The following is a 27,958-nucleotide window of genomic DNA, read 5'->3' as shown; positions in this document are numbered from 1 at the left end:
TATTTGCTTAGCGACTTTATTTATCTTTGGTATATGTATAGTAAAACTTAGCCCATAACTCGAGCTACAGGACTGAGTTTTGGATTGGGCGTAGGTATGGAAAGATGGCCATATTTGATTCCTCTTAATTTATCAGCTTTTTAATATTTATTTTCCTTTGCATCAAGGTTATCTTCTATTCGGAGATTGTATAGCTGACCTTGAGCGGATCCGGCAAAAGGTATATACACCGAAAAAAAACCAAGAAAAGCATTTGATCAATGGGATTTTGACCTGACCATTAATTGCTATTATTATGTATTGTAAGAGTAAGACTCAGTCATGTGAATGTCTTACAACTTTCGCTACCTCATATGATCATATCCTAAACAAAGGTTACTTCAGATTAAGCATATTGTAATTTTGAAATCAATTGACAATTGCTATCTTTTAGAACATATTTTGTATAGCTTAGTTTACAATTTCATTCCTAAAAATATCAAAATTAGAGATTTTTAGCCTAATTTATCAATAGTATTATTTTACACAGACTAATAGTCGTATTCATACAATCACACATGATGTCATTGAATGAATGGATACAACTTTAGACTTATTTTCAATATATTATACGATATAAAACAAAAGAATGTTTTTATTATTTAAGTATATGAATGCTTTCCTAATAGTGTGTAGTGAGCCTAAGCGGTAAATTGTTGGCTCATGTTTCTTCAAATCTACTAAATGTTCGTAATTTGGGTTCTATCAGGATCATACACGTATTTTAAAATCATCAAAAGTGAGATTGAAAAATTCAAAGTGGGAAATGCACCTACGAGTGGGTTCATAACATGGCTAACATATTTTAAATTCCTTCCTAAATAAGTCGACACTGTAAACTCCATTTTAAACTCCTACGAAAGCTAAAAAAGAAGAGAGAGAGAGACGAAAATCTTTCACAAATATAAAAACAACTTCTAAGACAACTAAAAAAAGAAGACAGAGACAATCGTCTTTCACAAATATAAAAACCATGAGGTGTTTGTTGTTCTCCGAGGCATATGAATATGGTTAATGGTTTGTTCTACTTGTAGTGGGAACAAACAGAAGAAATGTAGTTCCAATATAGGTAATAAAAACCCGAATTTTATACATTTGTAAGATTTCTATTCTGCTTTGAACACGTAGTTTGATCACTTCCCAAAGTCTTGCTAGACAAATTAACCTCCCTTCTATCAACTTCTAACTATCATCGATCAGATCAAAATACATCAAAATTGTTGGTATTTGGAGTTGTTCAACAGCTATAAAAAAAGGTCATCACAAGCTCCTTAAACCAGGTGTACCAAAAGTTCCACTGCTTTATCCATCAAACCTTTGTCACATAACCTGCAAATGACTTCCTCGGTTCTTGAACTCTTAACAACCAAGCTCCTGCTAAATGCTTCCTCCAATAACCCGTGAGCACAAACAACCTCGTCTGCTTCAATAGACGCATTAACCATAATATCATAACTGTGGCTGTTCCTATCAACCCCATTTGTCTCCATCTCTTCCCATATAATCTTAGCTCGGCTCATATCCCCTGCCTTAACCAATGCCTTAATCAATATATTGTATGTAACTACATTAGGCTCAGAACCTAGCTTCTCCATACAAGACATCATCTTTATCCCGCATTCGATATCGCTCTGCTTGCATAAGCCATTGATATACACATTATATGTATAAACATCAGGAACCAAACCTAACAAGAGCAACTCGTCAAACAACTTGTCTGCTTTCTTGTAATCCTCATCTGCAATAACCCCTTGCAATATGATCGTATAACAAACGATATCAGGCTCAATTCGATCACATTTCATCTGGTTCAGTACACTCACAACTTCTTTTCCCCTTCCTCCTTCGACCAAGAACCTCATTACGGCTGTGTAATCACGCAAATCTGGCGAAAACCGAGTCTTTCTCAGACCTTCCAAATATCCAATGACATCGAAACATGAAGAGTCCTTGTGTTTACAGACAGAGCTCAGCAACAGAGAGTATAGTCTTGGATCAACGATGTAACAATCATCACTCATGTCTTTCACTAAATCTGTGGCACAATCTACCTCACCGATTCTACAAAGAGCATCGATCAATATCCCGAGAGTAGATTCCTCTAACCTCACACCCAATTTACTAGCTTTCAACAAAACCTCAGGCACCATTTTCAGGCCTTGTCTCTTTCTCACAAGAACTGAGAGCAGAGCATTGAGCGTGTAAGCAGAAGGCACGCACCTGAAATTAGGGATTTTGAAGAAAACGTCGATTGCTTCTTCGATTCTACCGGAGAATCCATAGGCGAAGATGACGTCCCTGAAGATGGATTCGGGTGTATCGAATTTCTCGGAGATTTCGATGTGATTGAGAACAGATGCGATGTTCTCGAGCTGAGAGGTTTTGGCTAGGGTTTTGATAACGAATTTGTAAGCTTGAGGCGTGGGTTCGCAGTTATGGAGGCGGAAGGAGCTTATGAGTGTTCGCAAAACGCCATCGTTTTCGTTTGAGCCTGAATCTGCGATAAGGCCGCTTCTTAGCTCTTCCATGGCATATTTCTGCTTGAGATTTTCGTTCCATTTCGTTTTGAAGGAGGAGTGAGGGATTTTTCGATACTTTCTGAAGAAATTTGACATTCGGTGCCACGATGAAGATCTTGCCATTTTCCAATCGATGTGTGAATTCTCTGAAGAGAGACAGCTTCTAGTGCAGAGAAAACTGTTTAACTATCACACACACACAAAAATCCTCTCTAATTTTGAAATAAACATATGGAATTTTCTGGATTTCAAAATAATTCGGTGTTTTCGATATTAATTATATTAAGTTGCTCATTCATTTTACTAATTTTTTAAAATTTTTTTTTACATTGGAATATTTGCTCTTTCATTTTACTAAAAAAGTTTTGATTTTTTACATTGGAAATATTTGTTCACTCTTCATTTTACTAAAAAAATGATTTTTACATTGGAAATAAACAACGATATGATGATGTTTTTCAAATTAGAAAATACAAAAAAAAAAAAACTCAAATTTGAAAGTGAACATTGTTCTTTTTTTTATACATCAGTGAACATTGTTCTTTTTAATGAATTTGGAACATCTATGAACATTGATCTTTTAAATATCAAAATACAAATTAACACCCATGTGTTTGATTAGAAATCCACTAATTTGATGGATACTTATTTTTCTGTAGTTATTCTATTCTTATTCATGAGAAACAAATCTGGATAAGGAGATGGAATACACATGGAGTATTTTTTTGTTTTTAAAGGGGAAAGTTATATAAAAAAATACTTTAGATGATACAATAATTAGTTTTAAAATAAAAACAAACATTAAATTCCTTTTCATCTTTATGTAAGCAGCACCAATCAAAACTACGTGTCGTCAATTCTTAGCTAAAATGTATCACAACTTTTATTATTTACTTTTACGATAATCTTTATTATACATACACTTTACTTTGACGATTTTCAACACCCAACTTTATAATTAATTATACTCCAATATCAAAATCGCATCTCTATGACACAATAAACAGCTTAAAAAAGAATTATCCAATTTAAGATTATCATAGTTTATAACGTTGACCAACTTGCGAAATCGCGTGCTGTCACGCACTAAAGAAGAGCGTGGAGCGGGAAATTGCCGTCCTTAAAAACATGATGGATCGATCAGCATCAATAAAAAAAGGATTTTTTTCTTTTTTCTTCTTCTTCCTGAGATAGAAAAGGAAAGAAAGAAGGCGAAAAGCAGGCATAGATTAAAGCAAAGATTCTCGCTGACTCCGTCTCTCTGCGCTGGGTAGATAGATTTTCTAGGGTTTTTGTTGATTTTTTCTGCGACCCGGAAAAGCTACCATTCGTTTTCGTTTGCCGATCGTATTGAGCTCTCTCGCCAGAGATATGGCGTCGTCTTCAGCTTCGGCGACGGTGGCCGTTGATAAGGCCACCAGCGATCTTCTTCTAGGTCCTGATTGGACTACGAACATGGAAATCTGCGATTCTGTCAATTCCCTTCACTGGTAATTACCCGATTTCCTTTGGAATTGTTGATTGTTCTTGCTAGAATTAGATTATGTTTGGATTGGGTGATGTTTTTGTAAAGGGGGTAATTTGCAGAGACTAACAATCAGAAAATTTGGTTCTTGTTGAGGATTAATCTGATTAATGGTTCTTGTTGAGGATTAATCTGATTAAAAGCTCTTGAACATCTTTACATGTTGCATCTATGCTAACGAGTTTGTGCCTATTGACTTGCTCAGGCAGGCGAAAGATGTCGTTAAAGCTGTAAAAAAGAGGTTGCAACATAAGAGCCCGAGAGTTCAGCAACTTGCTCTGACGGTATGATGTTTTTAATTGAAAATTTTGGACCTTTTTCTTCTGCCAATTCTTCTACAACTTAACTCTCTACAACTTCTTCTGCTCTAGCTTTTGGAGACGTTGGTAAAGAACTGCGGAGATTATTTGCACCATCAGGTTGCAGAGAAAAACGTATTGGGGGAAATGGTCAAAATTGTGAAAAAGAAGGTACTTCTTGTTTAGGTTTCTATGTTCGTGTTTCCTTAGTTTGTGATTCTTCATATTGCTGATGATCCATTGGACTTTACAGGCGGATATGCAAGTAAGGGATAAAATATTGGTCATGCTGGACTCTTGGCAGCAGGCTTTTGGGGGTCCAGAGGGAAAATATCCGCAATATTATTGGGCATACGATGAGTTAAGGGTGAGTAACTTGCTTCAAATGTAATTTTTATGCCTAAACACATTTTCGATCACCTTTGGTAGACTTGGTTGTGAAATTTTACTTTTCACTCAGTTTTTGTTCTGAATTTCAAAGTACTGTATATTGGTTGGAGGTCTGGTATCTGTTGCTACATCTGGTTTTTGGCCTGTGCCAAATGTGAAACTTGAGGGTTTAGATTTGTGGAGTCATCAGTCATGTTACTCCGATCTTTTTATCTACTTCAGATCTCTATATATATGCCATTTGCTTTACCTTTTATACAGATGCACTTTTCCATGAAGATCTTATTGTTAAGTTTGATGTTGTATGTTGCAGCGTTCTGGAGTTGAGTTCCCCCGGCGTTCACCTGATGCGTCCCCTATAATAACACCACCAGCGAGTCATCCACCGTTAAGACAGCCTCAGGGGGGTTATGGATCGCCGCAAGCTGGTTATGGGATACCGCAAGCTGGTTATGGAGTACCGCAGGCTGGTTATGGAGTGCCGCAGGCTGGTTATGGAGTGCCGCAGGCTGGTTATGGAGTACCGCAAGCTGGTTATGGAATGCCTCAAGTGGGTTATGGAATGCCCAGTGGTTCGTCGAGAAGGCTTGATGAAGCAATGGCAAGTGAGGTTGAGGGCTTAAGGTAAGTGGATGTGTTACTCAATAATCAATATGCTGTCAGTTTTAACATGATGTGAAATTTCAATATTCTCTTTTCTTTGTGAAATTGTAGTTTGTCAAGTCTTGAGTCCATGAGGGACGTGATGGATCTCTTAAGCGACATGCTACAAGCTGTGGATCCCAGTGACCGCACGGTATTTGGGGATTTGTTATACTTATATAGTTATATTGTGGTACTGGGAACGAAATTTGATTGCAACTTACCCATTGTTTTCCTATTATGTAGGCTGTGAAAGATGAAGTCATTGTTGACTTGGTCGAGCGTTGTCGGTCAAATCAGAAAAAGCTGATGCAGATGCTAACCTCTACTGGGTTAGTCTTTTATTTTCAGGAATCACTTTGTCTTTAATTATGTTTGAATGTGTATTGATATTGTTGACTTGAGAAGTTCCATATATAGTTGTACTGAACTGTCTTTTGTTTATGTGGCAGAGATGATGAACTTTTGGGTCGGGGACTCGATCTGAATGACAGTCTTCAAACTCTGCTAGCTAAACACGATGCAATAGCTTCTGGTTCTCCTCTGCCAGCAGTCCAGGCTTTGAAACCCGCTGATTCAAGCCCCAAATCTTCTGAAGCTAAAGATTCTAGCTCCATAACTGGGTCTAGCTCCCCAATACCAACCACTGTTTCTACGGGGAAAAGCCCAATTGATGAGGAGTATGAAGAGGAGGAAGATGAGTTTGCGCAGTTAGCTCGAAGGTATGTCTTACAACTGGATTCAGAAACAGTGCATATCATTAACTGAATGTTTGACATATCATGCTGTGTTGTTTTCAGGCATTCCAAACCACCAGCATCTGTGACTACAGAGCCGACCAGTTCAGAGTCTCATACTGCTGCAAGCAATGCTCTTGCTCTTGCTCTGCCTGACCCGCCTCCTCCGGTGAACACCACAAAGGAACAAGACATGATTGACCTATTGAGTCTGACATTGACTACACCGTTAACTCCACCGCCTACATCCTCTCAACCTCCTCCATCTCCTCCTCCTCCCTCTGCCTCAAATCAAAACACCCATACCTATCCACAGGCTTTGCCACAGTTTGATAGCTATGTCGCTCCATGGGCACAGCAACAGCAACCGCAACAGCCTCATACAGAGCAGGGCTACTCTCAACCTCAAACACAGCAGGGCTATTCTCAAGCTCAGTCGCAACAGCCTCAACCACAACAGGGCTATTCGCAACCGCAACAGCCTCAAACACAGCAGGGCTATTCTCAACCTCAGTCGCAACAGCCTCAACCACAACAGGGCTATTCGCAACCGCAAACTAGACCTCAGAGCCCGTATGAGTATCCTCCTCCGCCATGGGCTTCAACATCAGCGAATGCATACTATACCCCTCGAGCTAATGCAACTGCTTCATACACAGAGGCATCGGCCTTAGCCGGGAGATCGCTGCAGCAGTCCAACTCATTCCCCGCAAGAGCCGGAGATCCACAGGCTACTTCAGCTGCAAGCAATCAAGGTGTATCTGTGGGACAGAAGCAGCAGCCGTTTGTTCCATCGTACAGATTGTTCGAAGATCTTGATGTGTTTGGGAGCGCAGACGGGAAACATAATAATAAGTCTGCGAACAGTAATAATGCTTCTCAAGGCTTGCCTGGTGGGTCTCAGGCGCAGCAGAGTATGATAGGAGGGAGGAAAATGATTTAACATAAGTGGTTGCTTTTCTATTTTCCCATTGTGAATATAATGGTGTACAACTGATTGTACATTTCTCTTTTTTTTTTTTTTTTTCACCAGTTTTTAAATCTTGTTTGATTTTTAGGATTTGGTATCGACATAATGCTTTGAGCCTTTGATGAGACGAGGAGATTGTTTCTTTCTTTGTTTTTAACTTTGTCTTCTGTTTTCTTACCCTTTTGTGTAGTTGATTGTTTTGGGGAGAGATCTTTAGCAGTTGGAAACAACAACAAGTCATGGGATTTAAAAGTGAAATGAGGAGATTAGTCCGTTACTGTTATTGTAGCTGGTTTGTGTCTTTTTATCAAAAACTCTCTACGGTTCTAATGGGCTGCGAAGACTAGAATCTGAATGCAATTGGTGCGTAGCGGTGCGACCAATTATTGATAATGGACCAAAAATGTATACTTGATGATGATATTTTTCAGGTGTTGTGATAGGTTTCAAGAGGTCCGGTTGTATTTTAGACACTCCTCTAAATTGTCTTTATAATGTTAATTTTTTTTAACAATGCTCCCTTTTTTTTTATGTGCTCTGTTTACGAGGATGAACTGATGATGCGTATAAAATGTAATCATTTGGACGCGTAGAAGGGAAAGAAAAGGCTTTAACATTATGAAAACATAGTGATTGAGAAGCAACGAGATGTTGGCTCATCAAACATTTTGGTTGTTCGAAGCAAGATTACAAGCATAATTTACCGCAACTTATATAATGTTTATTACACTTTCTTCACATCTTCGACATTGAGTGGTCCATCGCTTCCACGAGAAAATCTGTCACAAGAGAATATTATTTGTTTTAAGTCTTGTGCTTATTTTTCAAAAATATTCCTTTTCTATCAAAGAAATGAAACGACACAAACCTGCGTCGTCCTTGGTGAAGCAGAGAGGTGGTGTGATTCTAAAGACGTTTCCAAAGTAGCCTCCTTTACCAACCAACACACCCAACTCTGCAAAATATTCATAATGTGCAAATTACTTAGCTTTTTTCAATACGAGTTTCACCTGAGACGAATAGAAAAAACGCAAAAACCAACCAACCTTTCATTTGATCCATGATGTGCAGAGTCTCGGCGCTTGCAGGAGTCTTAAGCTTGCGATCACTCACCAGCTCTACTCCAAGCATCAGTCCTCTTCCCCGTACATCCCCGATAACTACATTGGAGAAGCATATAAAACACATTGAATCGAGTTCAAGGACAAAGTTATGAAGACACAGAGAGGTAGAGAGGGGAAGTGAGAGAGAGATTTACTTTCGTGTTTCTCTTTCAGCTGGTTGAGTTTTCCTTTGAGATAAGATCCGACCATCGATGCATTTTCCTGAAGCTTCTCTTTCTCAATAACATTCAGAACGGCAAGACCAGCTGTGGTAGACACAGCATTTCCACCAAAGGTATTGAAGTAGCATCGTCGAGTCAACACTCCTGCTATCTCCGGAGTTGTCACAACAGCTCCCAAAGGAAACCCATTCCCAATTCCCTATTTATTTCCACACCATAAAAGAGTAATAAATTATGATGCTCTCTTCAAGATTTAATGTCTTTAAAGTTAGCTTAGATACAGAGGAAACAACTCTACTAACCTTTGCCATGGTAACTATGTCAGGGACAACATTGTGGGCCTCAAATCCCCAGAAATTGCCGGTGCGAGCAAATCCAGACTGAACTTCATCCGCAATGAACAATCCTCCAGCTTTCTTCACAATATCGTAAGCCGCTGACAAATAGCCCGGGGCTAGCTCCACGATCCCTCCAACTCCCTATTCACATTTCCAGTAATATTGTCAATGATGAAGCAGTCACTCTTAATTATGATCAGACTATAAATGAATTTCGACAATAGTTAAAAGTTGATTACCTGTATAGCTTCACAGATAAAACCAGCAATGTGTCCGGTGGTGCCATATTGTATGAGATCTTGCACATCTCTTGCATACTTCTCTCCATCAGAACCAAACACACCTCTGTAAGGATCTGGGTTTAAAGCGTGGTGTGTACCAGTCTTCCAGCAGCAAAGAAACCAACAACAACAAAAAATATCAGTACTACACTCAAATCTACTTTGATTTAATTCTTAGTTCAAAAGAAAAATCTGTAGTACCTGAACAACGTTGAATTTCCACATGCTTTGAGCAGTAGCCCCCATTGTTCCAGCTGCATTCCCGTGATACCCGTTTCTAATGGACACAATGTCTTGACATCCAGTGTATAGTTTAGCCATCATGAGTGCCAATTCATTAGCCTCCGTCCCTGAGTTTGTGAAGAACACCACCTATTCCCACAAAAAACCCAACAAGTCCCATAAAGTAATCAGATTTTGAAACAGAAACACAAAAAAACACACTAAAAAAACCAAACATGCATGGTTTCTTGTGTGTTCTGTAATACCTTGAGGTCACCAGGGAGTTTAGAAGCGAGGGCCTCGGAGAAATCAGCAATGGCATGATTAAGGTAAAGAACGGTAGGATGCTGGAGTCGCTTGATTTGGTTGATGACTGGCTCAACCACACCTGGGTGGCAATGTCCACAGTTCACAACTGCGATTCCGGCAAAAGCATCTAAGTATCTCCGACCACTCTCGTCGAACAGATACTGCATCTTCCCATCCACAATGTTCAACTGCAACCCTCCCAACAACAAAAATGCAATATTTAATCGAGAGAAGAAAAAAAAACCTTCAAGAATCTGGAAAGAGGACCATTCAATTTTTTAACTTTATATACCGGCTATTCAATTTCAAAGCCTTCACATGGTATTGACTATTAAAAACAAATCATTTGAAGATCATTGACTATCATCAGATAAAACAAAAAAGAGATTCAATATTAATTTACGATATATTTAATAGATTCCATCACTGGTCACAGAATATTCCGATCTGGGCAAATCTTGACTACGTCGAAGAGATTTGACGAACATCGCAGTCTGAGCAATGATTTTAAATTATACAAAAATTTAGCTGTTTTCGATGAGAGAAACAAAAAAATCCGAACTTGACAAAAATTTCGTCATCATTTTCCGATGATCCCACACGGAAATCAACAACACCGGATCATAAACGAAGATTTAACATACGAATCAAAATCAATCGAAAACGCGTTATGATCTCAAATCGGAAATTTACCGGCTTTCGATAGAGGCAGGGCATGGAAGGGCTAAGAAACTCCTTCCTCTTGTTAAGGATGACATCGGAGGAGGGGCCTGTATACGGCGGAGGAGTGTAATCGAACGGCGGAAGCCTCGCCAGAAATTCGTCGGAATCCTTGGCGGGAGCTGCCGCCGTCGCCTGAGACGTCGATGAGATGCATCGTCGCCAAAGGGAACCGGAAATGTTACGCACTGATCTTTTGGCCGTGAATCTCTGCATGGTCTCTCTACTTTTTCTCTCTTTCCTCTAAGGAAAAAAATGCAGAGACTACGACACTGTTTCGATGGTTACAATGATTCATGGGAGAGATGACGTTATATAGAGAGAGAGAGAGATTGAGAGTTTGTTGTTGATTCCATCGCTGACGTGTCGCCGGTTTATATTCCTTACGGAACTTGGTTTTTACAGGATGGCCCTTACACGTATGTTTAATTACGAGATTCTCTCAACTCCCATGATTGAGTTTAATAAAATTGTGTCTGAACAAAATAAAGAGTTTAGGAATTTACAAAATGATCTTAAATCGAAGTTTTGACTCTAATTTGTTACTAGAAAATTAAATTTAAAATTGGAAATCCTAAAATTTAATGGTAAAAAATCTCAGCAAAATAGTGTTTTTAAGAATTTTTTTTGGAAAATTCAATCCCTTATTTTAATTTCCATTTTTTTAAAGATTTTGTCCTTATCGTTCATAGATTAATTTCCGCAAGTTGACAACAGAAAACAAATATTCTGCAAATGACATTATCACTATCCATTGTATGCAATGAATGTTGAGTGGCATAAAACACATTCGAGTCCAGAGTTAGTAAACATGGAGGGAAAAAAAAAAAAAACTCTTGTACAGAGTGTTTTTCTATATTTACGCAACAATCAGTTTTGACTGCATACACTTCCCTTCTATCTTGTATCAAATAAAATTTACATAACAAATAAATAGTTTTATCCAACGAAACAAAAACAAATACTAGCTGTCAGTTATTTTACCACATGTAACGATTTTTATAACCTTAGCTTACATGTCGTCTCGGTCTTCCTCAAACCGCTTTTAGCTTTTAGAAAGGCTAAAGTTTTAATGCACTTTTTTGTTAGAAATTTTACATATCTTACTTAAAATTAAACGACCAAAATAGCAAACCCATGTCCCAACTCATTTTCCTCACGATAGAAAAATATTTAGTGTATAAGTTAGCGTTTAATACATAAGTTGTTTCGTAAAATAATTTATATCAAGTTGTGAATAATTAAGTAAATGTTAAGTCATTTTTTTCTGTCTGAAAATGATATATCATTGTTCGAGTGTATTTGGTATAGTACCCTAAAAAAGTAATGCGTTTGGTAAATGGAATGTGTGTCATTGTCGATCATGAGATTGATTACCTACGGTCTACAACTAGTAATTTGTTTTTCATGATAACTACAAAAATATTAATGATCTCATCTATCCCAAAGATAGGACAAATAATTGTCTTACCTTTTTTCTAACGCGTTGCTACAAGTCCCAAAATCGTTGCATAATATTTATATAAAAACAACGTATGGAGGGGCACGTGCTCTCCGCATGCTAGTGGAACTGCTGGTTTTGTTTGTCCCAATGAAACCAATTAGTGGAGTTGGATTTTGTGTTGCTTAATATTGTAATCAATGCCTCTAAGTTTATTTAATTTTCACAATAAACAATGCGTCTAATTATATACAATCCGGCGTGGGTCTACATTTTAATTGTTTTCTGCTTGCCGTGAAGGCGTGAACTAACAAACTTATAGTACAATGAGAATGAGTATCTTTATTATGGATCGTGTCCGTCTTATCTCTTTATCTTTCTTCTTTTTTTGGATTTTAATACTTTTATCGTAATATTTGTCCGTTTGATAAGGACTGATTTTACAGGACGGAAACAATTAAAAATCATTAAGATTATAGACATTTTTTGTCAACGATTTGTTTTGTATTAAGTTTAAACTCGAATGGACTAGTTTTATGCATTATAATAGACCATATTTTCATATTTTGTAATGTTTAGTTTGTGACTGCATAATTTTGTGAAGATAGATTGACATGTTGAATGTATTTTTCGATATGTGTGAAAATATCTAAAAAATCTAGTTGACTAGTTTCATGAAAAAAAGAGGTAACTCATGCTGTAGCAGCTAAATCTGGTTACAACTCTTTTAAATTGGGTCTTTTGTGCAGCTTTTCTCGGTTGGGCTTTTGTTTGTTTACAAGAGTAAAACTCTTATTTTATTGTTTTCTTCCTTTGTTATAGTTTGGTTATGTAACTTATGTTTGAGACTTGTCTTAGGAATTTAGGATTGTAGTTTCATGACAAGGTCCAACAAACTTTATTTAATCTTTTTTTACCAACCCGTTAACTTCGACAAAGCTCTGAAGATATACTTATGAAGATGAATTCATGTCCAAATTATATTTTTTACATAAATTTAAATAGCCTAGTGCAAGATAATTCTCTTCCTTTAACATTCGTCTCTCTTGGGGATGTTTGATTCATTGGTCTACCAGGCTCCAACTGTGCATGTGATCTCATTTCATTTTTTTTTTTAATAAAAAAGCATCCTAAAAGAAGCAACAACACAAATCAGAGGTTTAAATAACTTTGATAACGTAAAATTCAAAGATTTTTAAGAGTAACAAAGAATGGTAAGAAATGCCGAAATATGAAAAAGGTGCAAAATTGGATGGTGGTACTGCTTTCATTGAATTGATAACTAATCACACGATACATTTTTGTTTGACTATATGTTATAAATTGTAACATTGTGTGAAATAATATTTCATTTCAACACGTCAGAATTTCATGTGTTATACATCTAAACACCACGAGTCATCGCATCACGAAATTTATCAAGATTTCAGTATTCAGATGACCGAGTCAAATAAAAAAATTAAAAGGGCTCATTGAGACCAGATTTTATAGATATATCATAACTCGTGAGAACATTTATTTAGTCGAGATACATATACTGTTCCACACGCATTTTATACTTTCTTACATATATGATATATCCATATGATATCCTCGACATAATCAAATGGAACTCACAACACCATCATCCTCATTGTCCACACTCCTAATTCTTCTCGAATTCACAACCCTACAATTTAGTCTTATCTCGGTATTTCCAGACGAAGGGGCAAGATTTCCCATCCTGATCATTGCATCAACGAATGCTCGGAAGAAGACAAACGTGTTGCTGCTGTATTGTTGCACAAGTGGAATCGTGTCTGCTCCTGGAGTCGAGGACAGTACTTGATCACTCTGAATCAGACCTCTCCCATTAAGTAGATTGGTGTAGTACTGCCTATCGAAAAAATCAGGAGTCACGGGGTCGAAGTTGACCAGAACGGTGCCGTTTCCGTTTTGAGGGCACAATGCACGGAGTTGGGCGAGGTAAGTTGGGTTAAGACTCGGGTCTGGTCTGTTGGTGTTGTTGAAGTTGTAGAGACGAGGTGTCACAAATTGACATTGTGCTCTTCCAAACGTGTGACCACCTAACCATTTTTTGACAAATAAAAAAGGGTTTAGATACATTTTACTTTATGTTCATATGCCTAATTAAACCCATGTACTAATTAATATCTTATGATATAAGATATGAACCTTGAAAATATTTCAATATATACTATTATAGATCTAATAGCACAAATTAGCTCGACCAACGTAACGTTTATAATATTATTACAACGTTAAAACCCATGTTAGGAGAGAAGAAATATCCAATCAAAATTATTCAAATTTCGTTCAAACATATCCTAAAATTTATAAATTTACAAATTAGTTTTAAAATTCATGAACCAAATCTTTTACTTAGCTGAGAAGTGCATGTAGCTAACTATCAATATATAAAATGAATTGTATATATCTAGACCAAAAATGTATATCTTAGACGATAAAAAAAAGAGGAAATTTACCAGAAAGAGCAACTAGATCCGAGGCGCGGTTAAGGCCAACGGCAGCAAAACTTGCTTTGAGTTGAGCAAGAGTGGAGAATGGAGAGGGAAGATTCGTATTAGCCAGATCAAAGAAAGCTTGTACGCTGTCTCTCCTCCCCAACGGAACTGGCCACCATGGACCTCCCGACTATATAAAATATTACATTAACGTCAAAATTTACAATATTCATATACCATTTTTGGATTAATGTAAGTCATGTAGGTATGTACATACCAAAAGCACTGATATTTGAGAAGCAATGGTGAGAACATCTGCACAAGACACTGTTCTTGGGCAAGCTCTCTCGATCTCGGCTTTCATTCTATCTATCACATCAAACCCTCTAACCGAATTTGCGTTTGGAGCAGCATCTTTCTCGGTCCGGAACGATGTGGAATTGTCGAGCAGGATCGATGCGTCACAACCCTACAAATTAAACCATTTACATTACATGACCATTGTATTTGTTTATTCAAAATTGGCTTTTATATAGTACTCTATTCTATATATGTAAATGGTATGTAAAACTAGTTTTGTCCATGAATACGTCATGGATTTTTTTGGTATGTATAAAAACATAAGTTGAGTAAGTCCTTACATTAACAAAACAGTCATGGAAGTGCATGCGAAGGAGGCTAGCGGCAATACGAGGATCGGAGGCCAATTCATCAACGATGATATTCCCAATGATATCGAAAACACGCGGGCATGTTCCGAAGTAGAAATCAGGCCTCAACTGAGCATTAGAGTTTGATGCTTGAAGGAGAAGGCAACCCAATATTAGGGCTCCCATAACACTGCAAGAAAACGAAGAAGAAAACCCCATTATTCTTTTTCAGGAGGAAGACAAACGATGATTTCGATTTATGAGTGTGGATGATGGTGAATTAGCTCAGGTTTAGAAGGAGCATTATATAGAGAAGCTTGAGTGTTTTCTTCTATAGTATTAGGTATTGTTTTAAGGCCATGTGTAAATCTTTAGAGTGGTTGAAGGATAAAGAATAATCATGTGTCAATTTTTTGCACATAATTTCTTAGTGTTTGGTTGCATCTGTCGCTGTGATTAATTAATAAACCGAAAGATTGATATTTTTTTACTTCAACTGTACAATATTTCTATATAATTTCTTAAACCAACTCCATACATTTCTATACTCTTTATTGCAGCTGTGGACTTTTACTTACTACAAATCGACGTATAGTTCTATAAATTGGTGGTTCGATCAATACCACTTTTATTCTTAATTCTATATTTATTTCAAGACATACATGTTTCCTTCTGAGAATCGAATTCGCATTATTGGGTTTGATCATTTATAAACGACACAGATTAAACTGTACATGGTATGAAAATTTATTGAATGATATTGAAATTAATTTTGGATTCTTGTAGGGTCGCTAAATATATGGTTGTGATGCATGTTAAACAAAATACAGATCTCTGTAGAAATCATAATATCATCATGTGATAAACATTTACTGGTTACGTGTTCTTGTTGATCTCTAAATTTCTAAGATGAAGTTAAAAAAAAAAGGATGATATCTAATTTTTTCAAGAAAAACGCCACTAAAACGATTTTATTTACGACGTACGTGCAGTCAGTACCTACAAAATTACATCCACAATCACTGACAAAGATTATGTTTTGTGATACCATCGATAATTGGCGATCGTATTCTATCCAATTTTAAGCTATATCGCGCGACGAGTGCCAACATTTACATCGTAATAACCATAGTCTCCGACCTGATTTTCTTTGTAGGACGCTAAGGTTTAATTTGTAGAACATTGGAAAGTTTGGTTACAAGTAATTTATAAGTGATGTGCCACCAGAATATTTAAACTAGTGGTTTGTGTTATTAATGCTAATATTGGATATTTACACGGATTTACATAATTGGATACAAGACAAAATATTTTTTCTCGTAGAACCTTCTTAATTTAACTATACAATTGCTTTTCATTTTTAGCAAACATTTTAAAACTATTTTTCCTAACTTCTAACGACGAAATAGAAGAAATCAAGTGTGCTTGTGTCCTTGCCTTTTCCGTGAATAACGCGAATGTAGCCTTAGAAGTTAGAAGCCACCTTCACACAGCGATAAATAATACAAATCTTACCCAAAACAATTTAATCTGAAATAACAAAGTTACCTAATTAATACATATATCAACTTCATATGAGTCCACACGCTAGCCTAGCCTACGTGGTTAACCTAATCTAATACTTTAGCTCCTTGTCTTGTCTTCTCATATATATAACCAAGAGAGTTCAAAGCGGACAAAGGATAAATCTATCACCGAAAATCAATTGAAAACTATTTATCTCATAAAGTAGGAATGCAAGTAAAGGGAGATATAAAAAAAGACTAGAGTGCATTTAGTCATTCCTGAAAACAAGATGAAATCGAAGACAAAAGAGACAGAAACAAAATGAATATATTAGTTTAATTAATGGTTAGACAAAAAGAAAGAGAAAACAAAGAAGGTGGACAAATAATTGACGACACTACATAGACTATTATCATCAACGGTGACTACTAAACATAATCTTTTAGGTGAGAAAAATGAAAAGTAAAATCTTTACCGAATTAGTTTAGAATGTAGAAGCGATTTTTCTGAAATGGATCAAATAATTTTGGGCAGGCGAATACGTTCCTCTCTATTACTTCTGATCCCTATCATGAGATATATGTAATATTTTTCTCATATTTTAATTAGCGCAACCCAAACAAAATGTACCTGTCTCGTGCAATTAAAAACAAAATATCAATAAACCACATAAACGCTTTGAGCAAATTTCGGTTTATGAGTAACATCAGTTATCAATCTTATCCAATACTAGAATGGACTAATTGACTAATTTTTTTCTTCTTTTGATTTTATTTCACGGATTGTCCGAGTTTAGTCTGGGATCAAAAAAAGAGAGAGACGAGACCTCAAGACCTTTTAAAACGGAGAGCAAAAAAAAAAAAAAAACTACGGATACATATGACTTTTCAACTATTGTATGTTTTTTTTTTTCCTGTCACACTCAAAAAAACACATTACACAACAAATACAGACGACCGTGGCGTGGTGTAGCGTGCCGTTACGACACGTCTTTATCTCAAAACAAGAGTTTAGTTTTTTTGGGTTCCACTCAAAACTAAACCCGTCTCTCTCTCTCTTCCTCTCTTCCTCTCTTCCTCTCTTCCACTTCACTCTCTCGCCTTCTTCGCTCTTGTCATCTTCCGCTTCTCTTTCCTCCGTAGCTTCTATGGCCAAATCCCCAGAATCGCCCACTGTAATCGAGCCGGGGACCTTGAACCCTGACTCGGATCTGTCGTCTTCTGCCAATGGCCGAGCGGAGATCGACACTTCAGCGCCTTTCGAGTCAGTGAGAGAGGCTGCCACTCGGTTCGGCGGTTTTGGTTTCTGGAGACCACCTCACATTACTAAAGTCCCAGAAGCCTTTCAGGTTTCTCCCTCAATTCTTTTTCGCAGTTGTCTTTTCTTTAGGATTTGTCTTTAAAACAAAAATTATGACTTTCTGTTGTTAATTGATTAAGCGTTTTTTGGCAATGCTGTTGTCTGAAACACGACAAAATGATATCCGACAGATTATATGTTTCTCTCTTGCTGAAAAACTCGAAATTGATGTTTGATGATGTCTGGTTCATGCCTTAAACGACATGATTATGATGATGTTGATGATGATACTTGATATCCCTTTCATGTTTGGCAATAATGATGAAGAAAACTTCACCCCATTATTAGGAATTGTTTAAAGCCTGCTTCTTTAAATCAAGTTTTCAAAGCGAAGCCGCTCAAACCCATCACATTGCTGTAGATTTTGTATTTTGTATTCTGTATATTCTGTTACAATTAGGATATGTAAGGCAAGGCTTTCTGATTTTTGGTGGCAGGAAAATGTCGAAGAAATCATGGAACTCAAGGCACAGGCTGCTGAGCTACAGAACGATCTAATTGTGAAAGAACGTGAAACTCTCGAGGTGCTCAAGGAGCTTGAGGCGACTAAATCCACAGTTGAAAAGCTCAACTCAAAGCTGCAGGAAAAGAACGAGGAGGAGATGTTGAGAGAAGAAGCTCACGGTCATATCAAGACAGCAGGTGTGGTACTGAAGGATTTAAGTCAGGCCAAGATGAATTTGTGCAAGACGACGGTGGATCTTGCGGGTATACGCGGGTCGGTTGAGCAGTTGAACAAGAAACTGCAGGAAGAAAGGGCTGCACTTGAGAAGACCCGCGAGAGACTTATGCAGAAATCTCTGAAAGTGATTTCTCTAGAAGAAGAAGAAATGACGCTAAGATTTGCCAACAAGGGTGAAAAGAAAGATCTAGAGAATAATGCATCAGGTATGATGAATGAGGTTCAAATACTCAGCCGCGAAGCTCAAGAGTTGAAGAAAACAGGAGAATGTGCACGGACAGAAGTTGTGAAAGCAATGGCTGAGATTGAACACACAAGGGAAAAGATCAAAACGGCCAAGATAAGGTTGGTGGCAGCTAGAAAAATGAAGGAAGCGGCCAGAGCGGCTGAGGCGGTTGCAATCGCTGAGATTAAGGCTGTTACCGCAAGCAAAGACGCCGATGAGGCCGTGACTGTGACTATCTCTGCTGAAGAGTATGCTGTGCTGGCTCGTAACGCTAGAGACGCAGAGGAAGTGGCGAGAAAGCGAGTGGAAGATGCAATGTCGAGAGTTGAGGAAGCTAATGTTTCAAAGATGGATGTTCTGAAGAAAGTGGACGAAGCGTCCCAAGAAATCGAAACCAGCAAGAAGGCATTGGAGGAAGCAGTGGAGAGAGTCGACGCTGCAAATGCTACAAAACTCAAAGCAGAAGAGGCGTTGCGGAACTGCCGTTCAGAGAACGGACAGAGGAGAAGATCATCTTCTTTGGTGAACAACACTGCCAAGTTCAAGAACAGAAGAGAGACAACAACAACAACAACGCGTCTGATGGATGTAAACGGTCTGCATCTGACATATGATGTTGTTGCGGGGTCATCGTCTTCAGTCCCTGTCTTGAAGCCAACAATGTCAATCGGGCAAATACTCAGCAAGAAGCTACTTATTGGAGAGGATTCAGAGTTTAATGTTGGTAGCGAGAAAAGGAAAATGTCGTTGGGTCAGATGCTGGCAAAGAATAGCGATGGTAACAGAGCTGTGAGCAAGAAGAGTGAAGGGAAGGAGAATGGGAAAAGATCAGCGACTCGAAAGAGAAAGAATTTCGGATTTGCTAAGATCTCTGTGTTGTTAAACAAAGAGAGCAAGAATAAGAAGAAGAAGAAACAGATAGCTTTGAACTTGAGGTGACCTAATGAGACTTGCTTGTGTTTTGTTACGTTAACCAACTGGGTCTTTCTTAATATTAGATGTGAATCAACCGTTCTATTATAATGTGAATCTCAACTATCTAATCCCAATACGATATTAGATTTATTAGCTTTGGCAGAGAAACGAGATAGAAAAGATGAAGTGTGGGAAATTTCAGTTACAAACATTCTATTATAAGTCTCTTTTATATCCTGAGAGTGTAAGATACACTGAACACTGTGTATGGTTTAGTTACTAGCTCTTGTTCCTCTATGAAGGAAATGAATTCAGATTTGAGAGTCAAAGTGAAAGTAGATTGTCGCCTAATGTTTTATATAATAAGATAGACACATTCAATATATATCATCAACTAAAGTAATAAAAATGAAGATTGTTCAAAGATTTACCTGAAAGATAACTGAAAGTAGTAATAACCAGAAAACTGAAAGGCCCTCGGAGAATACAAAGAACCAAAAAAAAGATAAATAATTATGCTAAAAATGATTGCTAAAAAAAAAAAAAATTATTATGTTTTTTTACCTTTCCTCTAAATTTTATCCGTATAAAAACACGAGATTTTTAGCCTATATATAATCAAAAAGTAGTAAATTTATAAAAGTGGAAAACAAACGAGAAATTGTAATTATGATTGCTAAAATAAATTAAAAAAATGGTAATATTATGCTTTTTACTTTTAAATTTTTTTCCGTATAAAACACGAGATTTTGTAGCCTATATATACTAAAAAAGTAGTAAATTTATATAAGTGAAAAAGAAAACGAGAAAAAGGAAGGAAAATCGAAGAAAATACCAATCACGGTTATTGTCGGTGACCCGTAGCTAGGAAGGAAAGAGGAAGGTCAACAAATTTTCTCTTTGCGTATATAATCAATCTCTCTCTCCTTCCCTCTCTTTATTTAATCCTCACGCTAAATCCTCTCTTAATCTTTCGATTCTTTAAATCTCTTCACCCAATTTTTTCTCCCAGATCTGCAACAATGGCTTCCACGGCTCCTCCGATCCTCCCGATCTCCAATTCGCAAACCGTCCCATCCGCCGCTCCTTCCTCCGTCGAATCTCAGCCACCGATTGCAACTCCGGCGTTCCGTGCCTTCATCAATCAGATCTCAGAAACCGTCAAAAACGGCCTCTCGCAGCGTCGCCCCTGGGCTGAGCTCGCCGATCGCTCCGCATTATCCAAACCGGAGTCGATTTCCGACGCCGCGGTTCGGATCCGCAAAAACTACTCGTATTTCAAGGTCAATTACCTCACCGTCGCGACGGCGATCGTCGGGTTCTCTCTCGTCACGCATCCTTTCTCTCTCGTCTTCCTTCTCTGCCTCCTCGCCTCTTGGCTCTTCCTCTACCTATTCCGTCCCTCCGATCAGCCGATCGTCGTCCTCGGCCGCACGTTATCCGATCGGGAGACGCTCGGGTGCCTGATCCTGTTTAGCATCTTCGTGATTTTCCTCACCGACGTTGGATCTGTTCTTGTCTCGGCTATGATGGTTGGAGTCGCGTTGATCTGTGCACACGGTGCGTTTAGGGCTCCGGAAGATCTGTTCTTGGATGAGCAAGAGAATGTAGCCACCGGATTCCTCTCTTTCCTCGGCGGCGCCGCCTCATCTGCCGCGCCTGTTGTCGTTGCCGCTCGCGGGTAGAACTCTTAATCGTCTCTGATCTACCAGTCCGTCTTGGTAATAGTTTTGTTTTGCTTTTTTGCTTATGAAAAATCTTTCCATATGATTCGTTTGTTCAATCGATACTTACTTAGGGGGTTTTAATCTGAGAAATAAACTTGAAAAGTTGTGGATCTGGTCTAATTTTTGTTCCGTAATTTGGCGTTAGCTACATTGAATATGATTTTGATTGAAGAGGTTTTTGTTCATCTTTAGCTTCTTCTTCAAACTCAAGATTTGAGCTTTTTTTTCTTCTTGTTCCACATGTGTTTATTGGATCTTGTAGCCATCTTTCGATTTGTTCTGATTACGGTGGCATATGTACAATCGAAAGAGTCCAATTTGGTATATGCAAGTTCCATTCAAATTTCACGGGTTTTCAAAAGATGGTATCATACAAGAGTTTATAAAAACAAGGTTCTTTGAGCTGTTTCGTTGACTGATACAAGTAAAGAAGCTTAATAATTTTGTAAGAAGTGTGATCACAGCATATAATTAAAAGAAGGAAATTTCAAACTTTTCTGCCTGCAAATTGCTTTTTTGACGATCAGAACAATGTCTACATTGTCCGTCCATTTCGGAAGAAAATTGGACTTGCACTAACGAGTTCTGGCAAATCTTGAGGTCTATGATCCCAGTAAGCAGGCATTGACAAAAAAATTATTTACAACGTATCGTTGAATCTAGCTTATTTCGATTTTTGCAGTTTAGTTTTTCCTACATTTTTTTTTTGGTCAACGAGTTTTTCCTACATTTTTCTCTCATTTATATTACTATAAACCGATAAAATGTTACCAATCGAGAGTAAATGATATTGCTATACGTTTAACCTTATCGCCTTCTTATAAACCGCTAAAGGCTATTTTTATTCATCACTTCACCGAAAACACAAATTTTATCACTACAAATTTTGTTACCATGTATAATTCATAGAGGTTTTGGAAGAAAAAGTCTTATCAGAAAGGAGTAAGTGGAAAATGTCGAATTTGTGGCTTATACCACAGGCATTTTAAAAGAAACTCTCTTAACAAAGTGAATTTTCACCGAAGATCTAAATACTATATGGGTAACAATCCACCTTAATTGAAAATCTTTCTTTTTAAGGGGTTTTTGTCTTACGGTACAAGCTACCAATTTGACATTTCCCACCAAACGAAAATTAGTAAATTACCAAATTTCAAATTCTTAGTCGCAAAGAAATCTATAAACAATAGAATAATAAAACCGAAAGGGTATTGACGTCGCAAACAAGAATCTCCCGTAAACTAGGATTTGTTAATGCTAATTGTTGACTTACAAATTATTCCTTGTGAAGGCAAAGAAACTAGTTTGTTTGTAAGGCGCGCATGTTGGGGCGGGGAAGAAGAGTCGGGTGACTTGAAATTTTTCTTTTTTCTTTCAATAACCATGGAACTTCTAATACATATTCTTTTAACGGCGCCACAAAGAACATTTTGATGCACTAAGTTAATTTTCTCTTACGATAATTTACCGGTTTCTTATTTAATTTAGTTGCTTATTAAACTGAATGTTACCATAATCTGAAGCACTTTTGAGCCGCTATTTTTAGCGCTGTTTCTTTGTAAACCGCTGAAATCACTTGACCACTAACATCAATTTGAAACAAAGAAAAGAGGAAACACGTTTGTCAGAAGGAATAATAAGTGGAAGATGTCAGATGGGTAGCTTGCACCGCAAGCCAAAAACCCTAATAAAGAAGAGATAAAGTTAGAGTGGATTGTTACCCAAAATTTACTATGTATCATATAATATTATTTTTTGTTAAGAATACCACGAAAAATTCAAAGTCTTAGCCGCAAAGAAACTTAATACTAGTAGTAATCTATAACCTGATAAAAGAAAAAAATTCTCACGTGTCCTGTAGTCTGTACATTGGCATCAGCGCCACGCGTGTTCCCAGACGATATCTAGAACAGTGTTCCCACCTTAATCTCTCTGACGTCTCCCAATAGTCAAATACTAAAGGCAAATATACCAATATATTCAGATCGAAGTTTCTTCTACTTTAATTCTTTTGGTTTTATATTCGAGATTTACAGGTCTCTCTCGTTTTCCCTGTTTCTGTGCGTTAAACGATGGAAAAGGAAGATAACGGTTCAAAACAGAGCTCTTCATCGAGAAGACGAAGAAGAGCGGTTGAGCCAGTGGAAGCGACGTTAAAGAGATGGGTGAAGGATGAAGATGAAGAAGGGTTGGAGAAGGTTCGTAGGGTTCAAGCAAAAGGTTCGAGGAAAGGTTGTATGAGAGGCAAAGGCGGACCAGAGAATCCGGTTTGCCGGTTTAGAGGCGTTCGACAAAGGGTTTGGGGTAAATGGGTCGCTGAGATACGTGAACCAGTGAGCCACCGTGACGTAAACTCGAGCCGTAGCAAGCGTCTTTGGCTAGGAACGTTCGATACTGCAGCCGAAGCCGCCTTGGCTTACGACAGAGCTGCTAGTGCCATGTATGGACGCTACGCACGGCTAAACTTCCCTGAAGATCTTGGAAACGGACCAGGTAGAGAAGATATGAAGAAGAACGATGAGACAGAAAGTTCTACAAGCTATTACGGTAATGCCATGATTGGAATGAAAGACCAGAAGAACGACAATGGTATTGAGTTTGGCCAAGACAAGACTGAGAATCTTGATCCTCTTGTGTATGAGAATTCAGCAGTTAAATCAGAAGGAGATTACAGCTTTGATCAGTTCGAGTTGGATAATGGATTGTTGTACAATGAATCCAGTTATTACCAGGGAGCTGGATTCGATTCGTATTTAGAGTATTCTAGGTTCTAGCTAGGGTTCTAATGCTGCATCGATTATACTAAAAGACTCTGTTTTTACATTGTTAGTTCACTTCCATTTTCATTATCTTAAGAGCTACTTATCATACCACAAGAAAGATATTGACGCAGATACAGGATTGATCCGTTTCATTCTGGCTTCTCTGGAGCTGGCCATAGCATTTTCCATGGACCAGTTCTTGTTCCCAATCTGAAACATAACGCCAATTGAAAAAATGTTGTTCAAACTTCAAACAGGACTGAAACTAGAACATGGTCTTTTTTAATAATTTTTTTACCTCCAGGTTCCGGCAACCAACCGCAACGCCATGAAGAGGAACAAACCTGTCCAGATCCCGGCAAGGCCAAACGTTGGTGCAGCCACAAGCATAAACAAGGAAGATATGAATCCGACAATAACCTGTTCCAAAACGAGAATTTATCAACAATTATTGGGATGAAAAGGGAGAATCAAACCACCAAACTCATGGAAGAAAGAAAGGGAGACCATAGAGTAAGCGGCAAATCCAAAGTCAGAGACTCCGTAATAGAGCCCATCAAAAACAAACGCTAGAGCATTCACCGGTTGAGATCCAGCCACAAACTGCATGCAGACCATAATATTTAGGAACATTCAAAGTAGTCTGAGACTACCCTTTCAAACTTATAGGAGAGTATTAAGATAAAATCTTACTAAGGTCCCTGACAAAGCAATCTTTAGAACTTCTGAATCCGTTGTAAATAAGCTCGAAAATGGTTCAAATCCGATGAACAAAATAGCAGCAAACCCAGCTCCAGTTGCTAAACCTATCTGCTCAGAATACCATCAAACACATAAAAATATTGCGACTTTTGTATATATGAAACATGGGCGCTAGGGAATACGAACTTGAAGGACTCCAAAGATAACTTCTCGGGCCTGTTTGTATTCTCCTTGAGAGAAACTGGTCGCAAGCAGACTCTGAATATAGGCCAGGGAGAGAGAATTTAAGTGAATACTTTTCCACAAAACTTTATTCTTGTATCTTATTATATTAGCTCGAAATGATCCTTTTCAAAGGACTATAGACCTGTGCAGCAATGGCTAAAGCATCGGTGAGCAAAGAGACGGCCAACCAAATTTCCAAGCAGATTTGATGGCCAGCCATTTGAGTCGGCCCTTTCTGAGCTGCTAATGAAGTAGCCAACGTGAATGGCACAAGCAGTGCAACCGTTCTACCAATCAGAAGCCCACCTAAGCATGAATCAACATGTTTCATATATGTAGTAGTAGCATTTTGCGCTTGAGTAATGTAAAGAAACTCGAACAATTTATGGAGATACCTGATTTGAGGTACTGGTTGGCTCTTCCCACTTTGAATTGAGGAGAAAGCAAAACCACGTTGTCATTTAGCTTCCACAGAAGTATAAACGCAATCAAGTATCTGAAGAAATATTGACAAGTGAGAAAAAAATATAAGAAGCCACTAATTAAGACAAACGCACACTTACAGAGAACCGAGTCTAATAAAGTATCAAAATTTTACCACATTTTTGGACGTACTCAGATGTCACAGTAGCAGCCGCAGCACCAGAGATACCAAAACCAAGAACAAATATCAGAATTGGATCCAATATCGCATTGACCACGTTCCCCGCAACTGTTGATCCAAAGTTTACATATCACAAACATATATCTCCATAACATGCATGTGCTAATGTGAATATACGGTTGTAAATATGATTCAAACTACAACATTGGAGGTCATGTCTATGTTACTCATATGTCTATACAATAACTGGTGGTCATGTAGATGTTGATCATAATTCTATCTCCGCAGATTCAGTCATGCATAAATACGAGAAAAATAAGAAGAAGATTATATTGTGCAATACTTGCCCACGGCATATAGAGGCGTGGTTGTGTCCTTGAAACCTCGAAAAGCTCCTTGCGCAGCCAATGCAACTACGATGGGCGGTGCACCATAGGCCCTAAGTCTGAGGAACTGCTCTGCTGGTATTCGCATCGGTGAGTCCTGAAAATTTACCAACCACTTACGAAACTCCAAAGATAAATGGTTTGTACTGTGATCTGAGAGAAGCTTAGACATACAAAAGGTATAGCCATTATGTCCATCAAGAAATCAGATCCAAGAGAGAGCGCAATGGCCTCTGCAATACCAACACCAGCTGCAAGAGCTAAGGAGGTTGAAACAGAAGGCAACACTTTCTTTCCTTAACACCAAACAAAACAAAAGATTTCAAAGTAAGAAACAAACCATATCAAACTTCGAATAAGTAAAGAAAAAAATTCTGCATTAAAGCTTGTTAAGTAAAAAAAAAAAACCTACTTGTTTCCGTAAAATCATTATCATCCTTAGCGGCAATTGCTTGCTCCTCCGCAACAAACGATGTTGTGACATTAAGCAAAGGAACATTAAAGAGCTTCGACACCAAATTGAATACAGAAACCGAGACTCCTACTGCAGCTAATTCTGCTGAACCTGTCACCATCACATAGATATGATACAAAATAGTGACGTTACATGTAAAAATTTGGAAAAAAATGTGAAAATTGAAAACCAATCAAGAGCATGTAAACAAAATTTTACCAATATGGCCGACAAACGCCGTGTCAACAAGCGATGTTATAGGATCGGCGGCCAAAGCTAATGCCGCCGGTAATGCAATCGACATAATCTCCATTCCAATTTTACCAATCCTAAATTCCAATAAATCAGATATTTTTAACTTCAATAGGAAGCAGAACAAAAAAATGAAAACAGAAGCCTAACCCAGGATCCGGTTTGGGATCAGGTTCCGGTTCAGGAGATTCCAATAGATTCTGTAAATTCAGAGGACTCTGCTGTTTTTCCGGCGGCCGAGAGGAATCTTTAGAAGAAGCGGTGACGGAGGGAGAATCATCCCGAGGCGAAGATTTAAAGACGATTGTTCTTCGAATAGATGAATTAGGGTTCCGAGGAAGATTGTGAAGCTGGAAAATTGAGAGAGATCGAAGGGGAGAGAGAGAGAAGGAGGTCGTGACCGCCGCCATCGCAGAGAGAGAGACGGACAGAAAATCTCGGCGGAGGGAAAGAAAGAGAACCGCATGTTCGTTATCTTACATCTACTAATGTATACTGTACTTAACTGATTAAACGGTCGGATGAGAAGTTGAAGTATCCGACTTCTTGACTTGCCTGGACCTTTTATGGGCTTGTGATGGGCTTTTAAATAGCATCTCTTTTTTTTTTTCTTTCTTAAATCTATTTTGAATGAAGGGGGGATTTGTAGTAAAAAAGGTCAATGCAAAAAAATAATCGATTTGAATAACTCAAGCAGAAGTACAGAACCAATGCCAAAATTTTGGTTTGGTGTATTTTAGTTTACTATTTTATTTATTTTTGGTAAAATGTAAAGTTAGTTTACTATGCTGTCGTCTAAAAAAAAAGTTTACAGTACTATGGTAATGCGGAGAAGGCATATTTTCCTTCGTTCATTCGTGTCAACATGCATTAGTGGTGTGCCTAGAACGTAGACACATACATTTTAACTTTATTTATAATCTATTTTAAAAATAACTTTGGAGTATTTTAGTAGTAATCTTCGTAACGAAGACATTTGCACGAAAAACAATATTTTAAAGAAAATCATATAATGATATAAACATTATTTGAAAGATCAACAACGTGTTTACTTGGCCCTTTTTTTTACAAAACAGCAAGAAAAAAAGAAGAGAGATGTTGGATTTAATAGTATACTAAAGAATCATAGAGTACACGAGTAAGGCAGAGAATTGAAGTCAGCTTTTTCATCGGAAATTGGGCAAATGTTCGTTAAAGAATTAAATAATAATAATAGAGAGACTGTTGCGACGCCGTGCAGCATCGGCAGAGCAGGCAGCGTCACATGACTTGCGGTCCCAGCAATATATACAGAAGAAGACCTAAGATCCTTTGACTTCATTTACT

General features: G+C 37.8%; 8 protein-coding genes across 8 annotated transcripts; 4 read left to right on the top strand and 4 right to left on the bottom strand.

Annotated features, from left to right (window-relative positions):
• Positions 1–1,124: 1,124 nt before the first annotated feature.
• On the bottom strand, positions 1,125–2,703 carry LOC18027177 (pentatricopeptide repeat-containing protein At2g38420, mitochondrial). The gene has a single exon (XM_006410991.2). It carries the CDS (start codon positions 2,679–2,681, stop codon positions 1,311–1,313), a length of 1,371 nt encoding a protein of 456 aa, XP_006411054.1. The 5' UTR covers positions 2,682–2,703; the 3' UTR covers positions 1,125–1,310.
• A 1,226-nt stretch (positions 2,704–3,929) lies between these two features.
• On the top strand, positions 3,930–7,298 carry LOC18027176 (TOM1-like protein 6). The gene is made up of 9 exons (XM_006410990.2): positions 3,930–4,048; positions 4,289–4,367; positions 4,455–4,553; positions 4,636–4,749; positions 5,086–5,396; positions 5,487–5,568; positions 5,661–5,746; positions 5,867–6,136; positions 6,215–7,298. Exons 1-9 carry the CDS (start codon positions 3,930–3,932, stop codon positions 7,092–7,094), a joined length of 2,040 nt encoding a protein of 679 aa, XP_006411053.1. The 3' UTR covers positions 7,095–7,298.
• A 404-nt stretch (positions 7,299–7,702) lies between these two features.
• LOC18027175 (alanine--glyoxylate aminotransferase 2 homolog 2, mitochondrial) lies at positions 7,703–10,492 on the bottom strand. Its single transcript, XM_006410989.2, has 9 exons — positions 10,250–10,492; positions 9,514–9,744; positions 9,227–9,397; positions 8,984–9,127; positions 8,709–8,885; positions 8,380–8,605; positions 8,168–8,281; positions 7,990–8,076; positions 7,703–7,900 (listed from the first exon to the last, which is right to left on the bottom strand). Exons 1-9 carry the CDS (start codon positions 10,490–10,492, stop codon positions 7,857–7,859), a joined length of 1,437 nt encoding a protein of 478 aa, XP_006411052.1. The 3' UTR covers positions 7,703–7,856.
• Positions 10,493–13,209: 2,717 nt separating this feature from the next.
• On the bottom strand, positions 13,210–15,110 carry LOC18027174 (peroxidase 23). Its single transcript, XM_006410988.2, has 4 exons — positions 14,824–15,110; positions 14,460–14,651; positions 14,204–14,372; positions 13,210–13,783 (listed from the first exon to the last, which is right to left on the bottom strand). The coding sequence occupies exons 1-4, from the start codon at positions 15,049–15,051 to the stop codon at positions 13,320–13,322; spliced, it is 1,053 nt and encodes a 350-aa protein (XP_006411051.1). The 5' UTR covers positions 15,052–15,110; the 3' UTR covers positions 13,210–13,319.
• A 2,239-nt stretch (positions 15,111–17,349) lies between these two features.
• LOC18027173 (WEB family protein At2g38370) lies at positions 17,350–19,797 on the top strand. The gene is made up of 2 exons (XM_006410987.2): positions 17,350–17,686; positions 18,135–19,797. Exons 1-2 carry the CDS (start codon positions 17,486–17,488, stop codon positions 19,542–19,544), a joined length of 1,611 nt encoding a protein of 536 aa, XP_006411050.1. The 5' UTR covers positions 17,350–17,485; the 3' UTR covers positions 19,545–19,797.
• Positions 19,798–20,437: 640 nt separating this feature from the next.
• On the top strand, positions 20,438–21,593 carry LOC18027172 (PRA1 family protein B4). The gene is made up of 2 exons (XM_024148487.1): positions 20,438–21,241; positions 21,510–21,593. The coding sequence occupies exon 1, from the start codon at positions 20,543–20,545 to the stop codon at positions 21,203–21,205; it is 663 nt and encodes a 220-aa protein (XP_024004255.1). The 5' UTR covers positions 20,438–20,542; the 3' UTR covers positions 21,206–21,241; positions 21,510–21,593.
• Positions 21,594–23,211: 1,618 nt separating this feature from the next.
• Positions 23,212–24,058, top strand: LOC18027171 (dehydration-responsive element-binding protein 2E). Its single transcript, XM_006410985.2, has one exon. It carries the CDS (start codon positions 23,320–23,322, stop codon positions 24,019–24,021), a length of 702 nt encoding a protein of 233 aa, XP_006411048.1. The 5' UTR covers positions 23,212–23,319; the 3' UTR covers positions 24,022–24,058.
• Positions 24,025–27,102, bottom strand: LOC18027170 (protein DETOXIFICATION 44, chloroplastic). Its single transcript, XM_006410984.2, has 13 exons — positions 26,783–27,102; positions 26,600–26,709; positions 26,339–26,491; positions 26,101–26,222; positions 25,888–26,023; positions 25,552–25,648; positions 25,332–25,432; positions 25,079–25,242; positions 24,898–24,969; positions 24,703–24,819; positions 24,517–24,612; positions 24,308–24,429; positions 24,025–24,219 (listed from the first exon to the last, which is right to left on the bottom strand). The coding sequence occupies exons 1-13, from the start codon at positions 27,040–27,042 to the stop codon at positions 24,159–24,161; spliced, it is 1,611 nt and encodes a 536-aa protein (XP_006411047.1). The 5' UTR covers positions 27,043–27,102; the 3' UTR covers positions 24,025–24,158.
• Between the last annotated feature and the right edge of the window lie 856 nt (positions 27,103–27,958).

The sequence above is a fragment of the Eutrema salsugineum genome, unplaced genomic scaffold (genome assembly GCF_000478725.1).
Source record: "Eutrema salsugineum unplaced genomic scaffold, Eutsalg1_0 scaffold_10, whole genome shotgun sequence".
Classification (NCBI taxonomy): domain Eukaryota; kingdom Viridiplantae; phylum Streptophyta; class Magnoliopsida; order Brassicales; family Brassicaceae; genus Eutrema; species Eutrema salsugineum.
Note: the sequence above shows the minus strand (reverse complement) of the source record. Positions and strands in the feature narration are given on the sequence as shown.

Bases quoted from the DNA above. Each gene is read 5' to 3' on its own strand.
- LOC18027173 (XM_006410987.2), top strand. From the start codon at position 17,486: ATGGCCAAATCCCCAGAATCGCCCACTGTAATCGAGCCGGGGACCTTG. The intron at 17,687-18,134 runs GTTTCTCCCTCA...TTTTGGTGGCAG, and splicing joins AAGTCCCAGAAGCCTTTCAG to GAAAATGTCGAAGAAATCAT.
- LOC18027171 (XM_006410985.2), top strand. From the start codon at position 23,320: ATGGAAAAGGAAGATAACGGTTCAAAACAGAGCTCTTCATCGAGAAGA.
- LOC18027175 (XM_006410989.2), bottom strand. From the start codon at position 10,492: ATGCAGAGATTCACGGCCAAAAGATCAGTGCGTAACATTTCCGGTTCC. The intron at 8,886-8,983 runs GTAATCAACTTT...AAATGTGAATAG, and splicing joins TTATCTGTGAAGCTATACAG to GGAGTTGGAGGGATCGTGGA. The intron at 8,282-8,379 runs GTAAATCTCTCT...TCTCCAATGTAG, and splicing joins GCTGAAAGAGAAACACGAAA to TTATCGGGGATGTACGGGGA.
- LOC18027170 (XM_006410984.2), bottom strand. From the start codon at position 27,042: ATGGCGGCGGTCACGACCTCCTTCTCTCTCTCTCCCCTTCGATCTCTC. The intron at 25,649-25,887 runs GCAAGTATTGCA...TTGGATCAACAG, and splicing joins CACGCCTCTATATGCCGTGG to TTGCGGGGAACGTGGTCAAT. The intron at 24,970-25,078 runs GTCTATAGTCCT...GCCTATATTCAG, and splicing joins CTTTAGCCATTGCTGCACAG to AGTCTGCTTGCGACCAGTTT.
- LOC18027174 (XM_006410988.2), bottom strand. From the start codon at position 15,051: ATGGGGTTTTCTTCTTCGTTTTCTTGCAGTGTTATGGGAGCCCTAATA. The intron at 14,373-14,459 runs GTATGTACATAC...TATTTTATATAG, and splicing joins CTCAAATATCAGTGCTTTTG to TCGGGAGGTCCATGGTGGCC. The intron at 13,784-14,203 runs GTAAATTTCCTC...AAAAATGGTTAG, and splicing joins GGATCTAGTTGCTCTTTCTG to GTGGTCACACGTTTGGAAGA.
- LOC18027176 (XM_006410990.2), top strand. From the start codon at position 3,930: ATGGCGTCGTCTTCAGCTTCGGCGACGGTGGCCGTTGATAAGGCCACC. The intron at 4,049-4,288 runs GTAATTACCCGA...TGACTTGCTCAG, and splicing joins TCTGTCAATTCCCTTCACTG to GCAGGCGAAAGATGTCGTTA. The intron at 5,569-5,660 runs GTATTTGGGGAT...CCTATTATGTAG, and splicing joins TGGATCCCAGTGACCGCACG to GCTGTGAAAGATGAAGTCAT.
- LOC18027172 (XM_024148487.1), top strand. From the start codon at position 20,543: ATGGCTTCCACGGCTCCTCCGATCCTCCCGATCTCCAATTCGCAAACC.
- LOC18027177 (XM_006410991.2), bottom strand. From the start codon at position 2,681: ATGGCAAGATCTTCATCGTGGCACCGAATGTCAAATTTCTTCAGAAAG.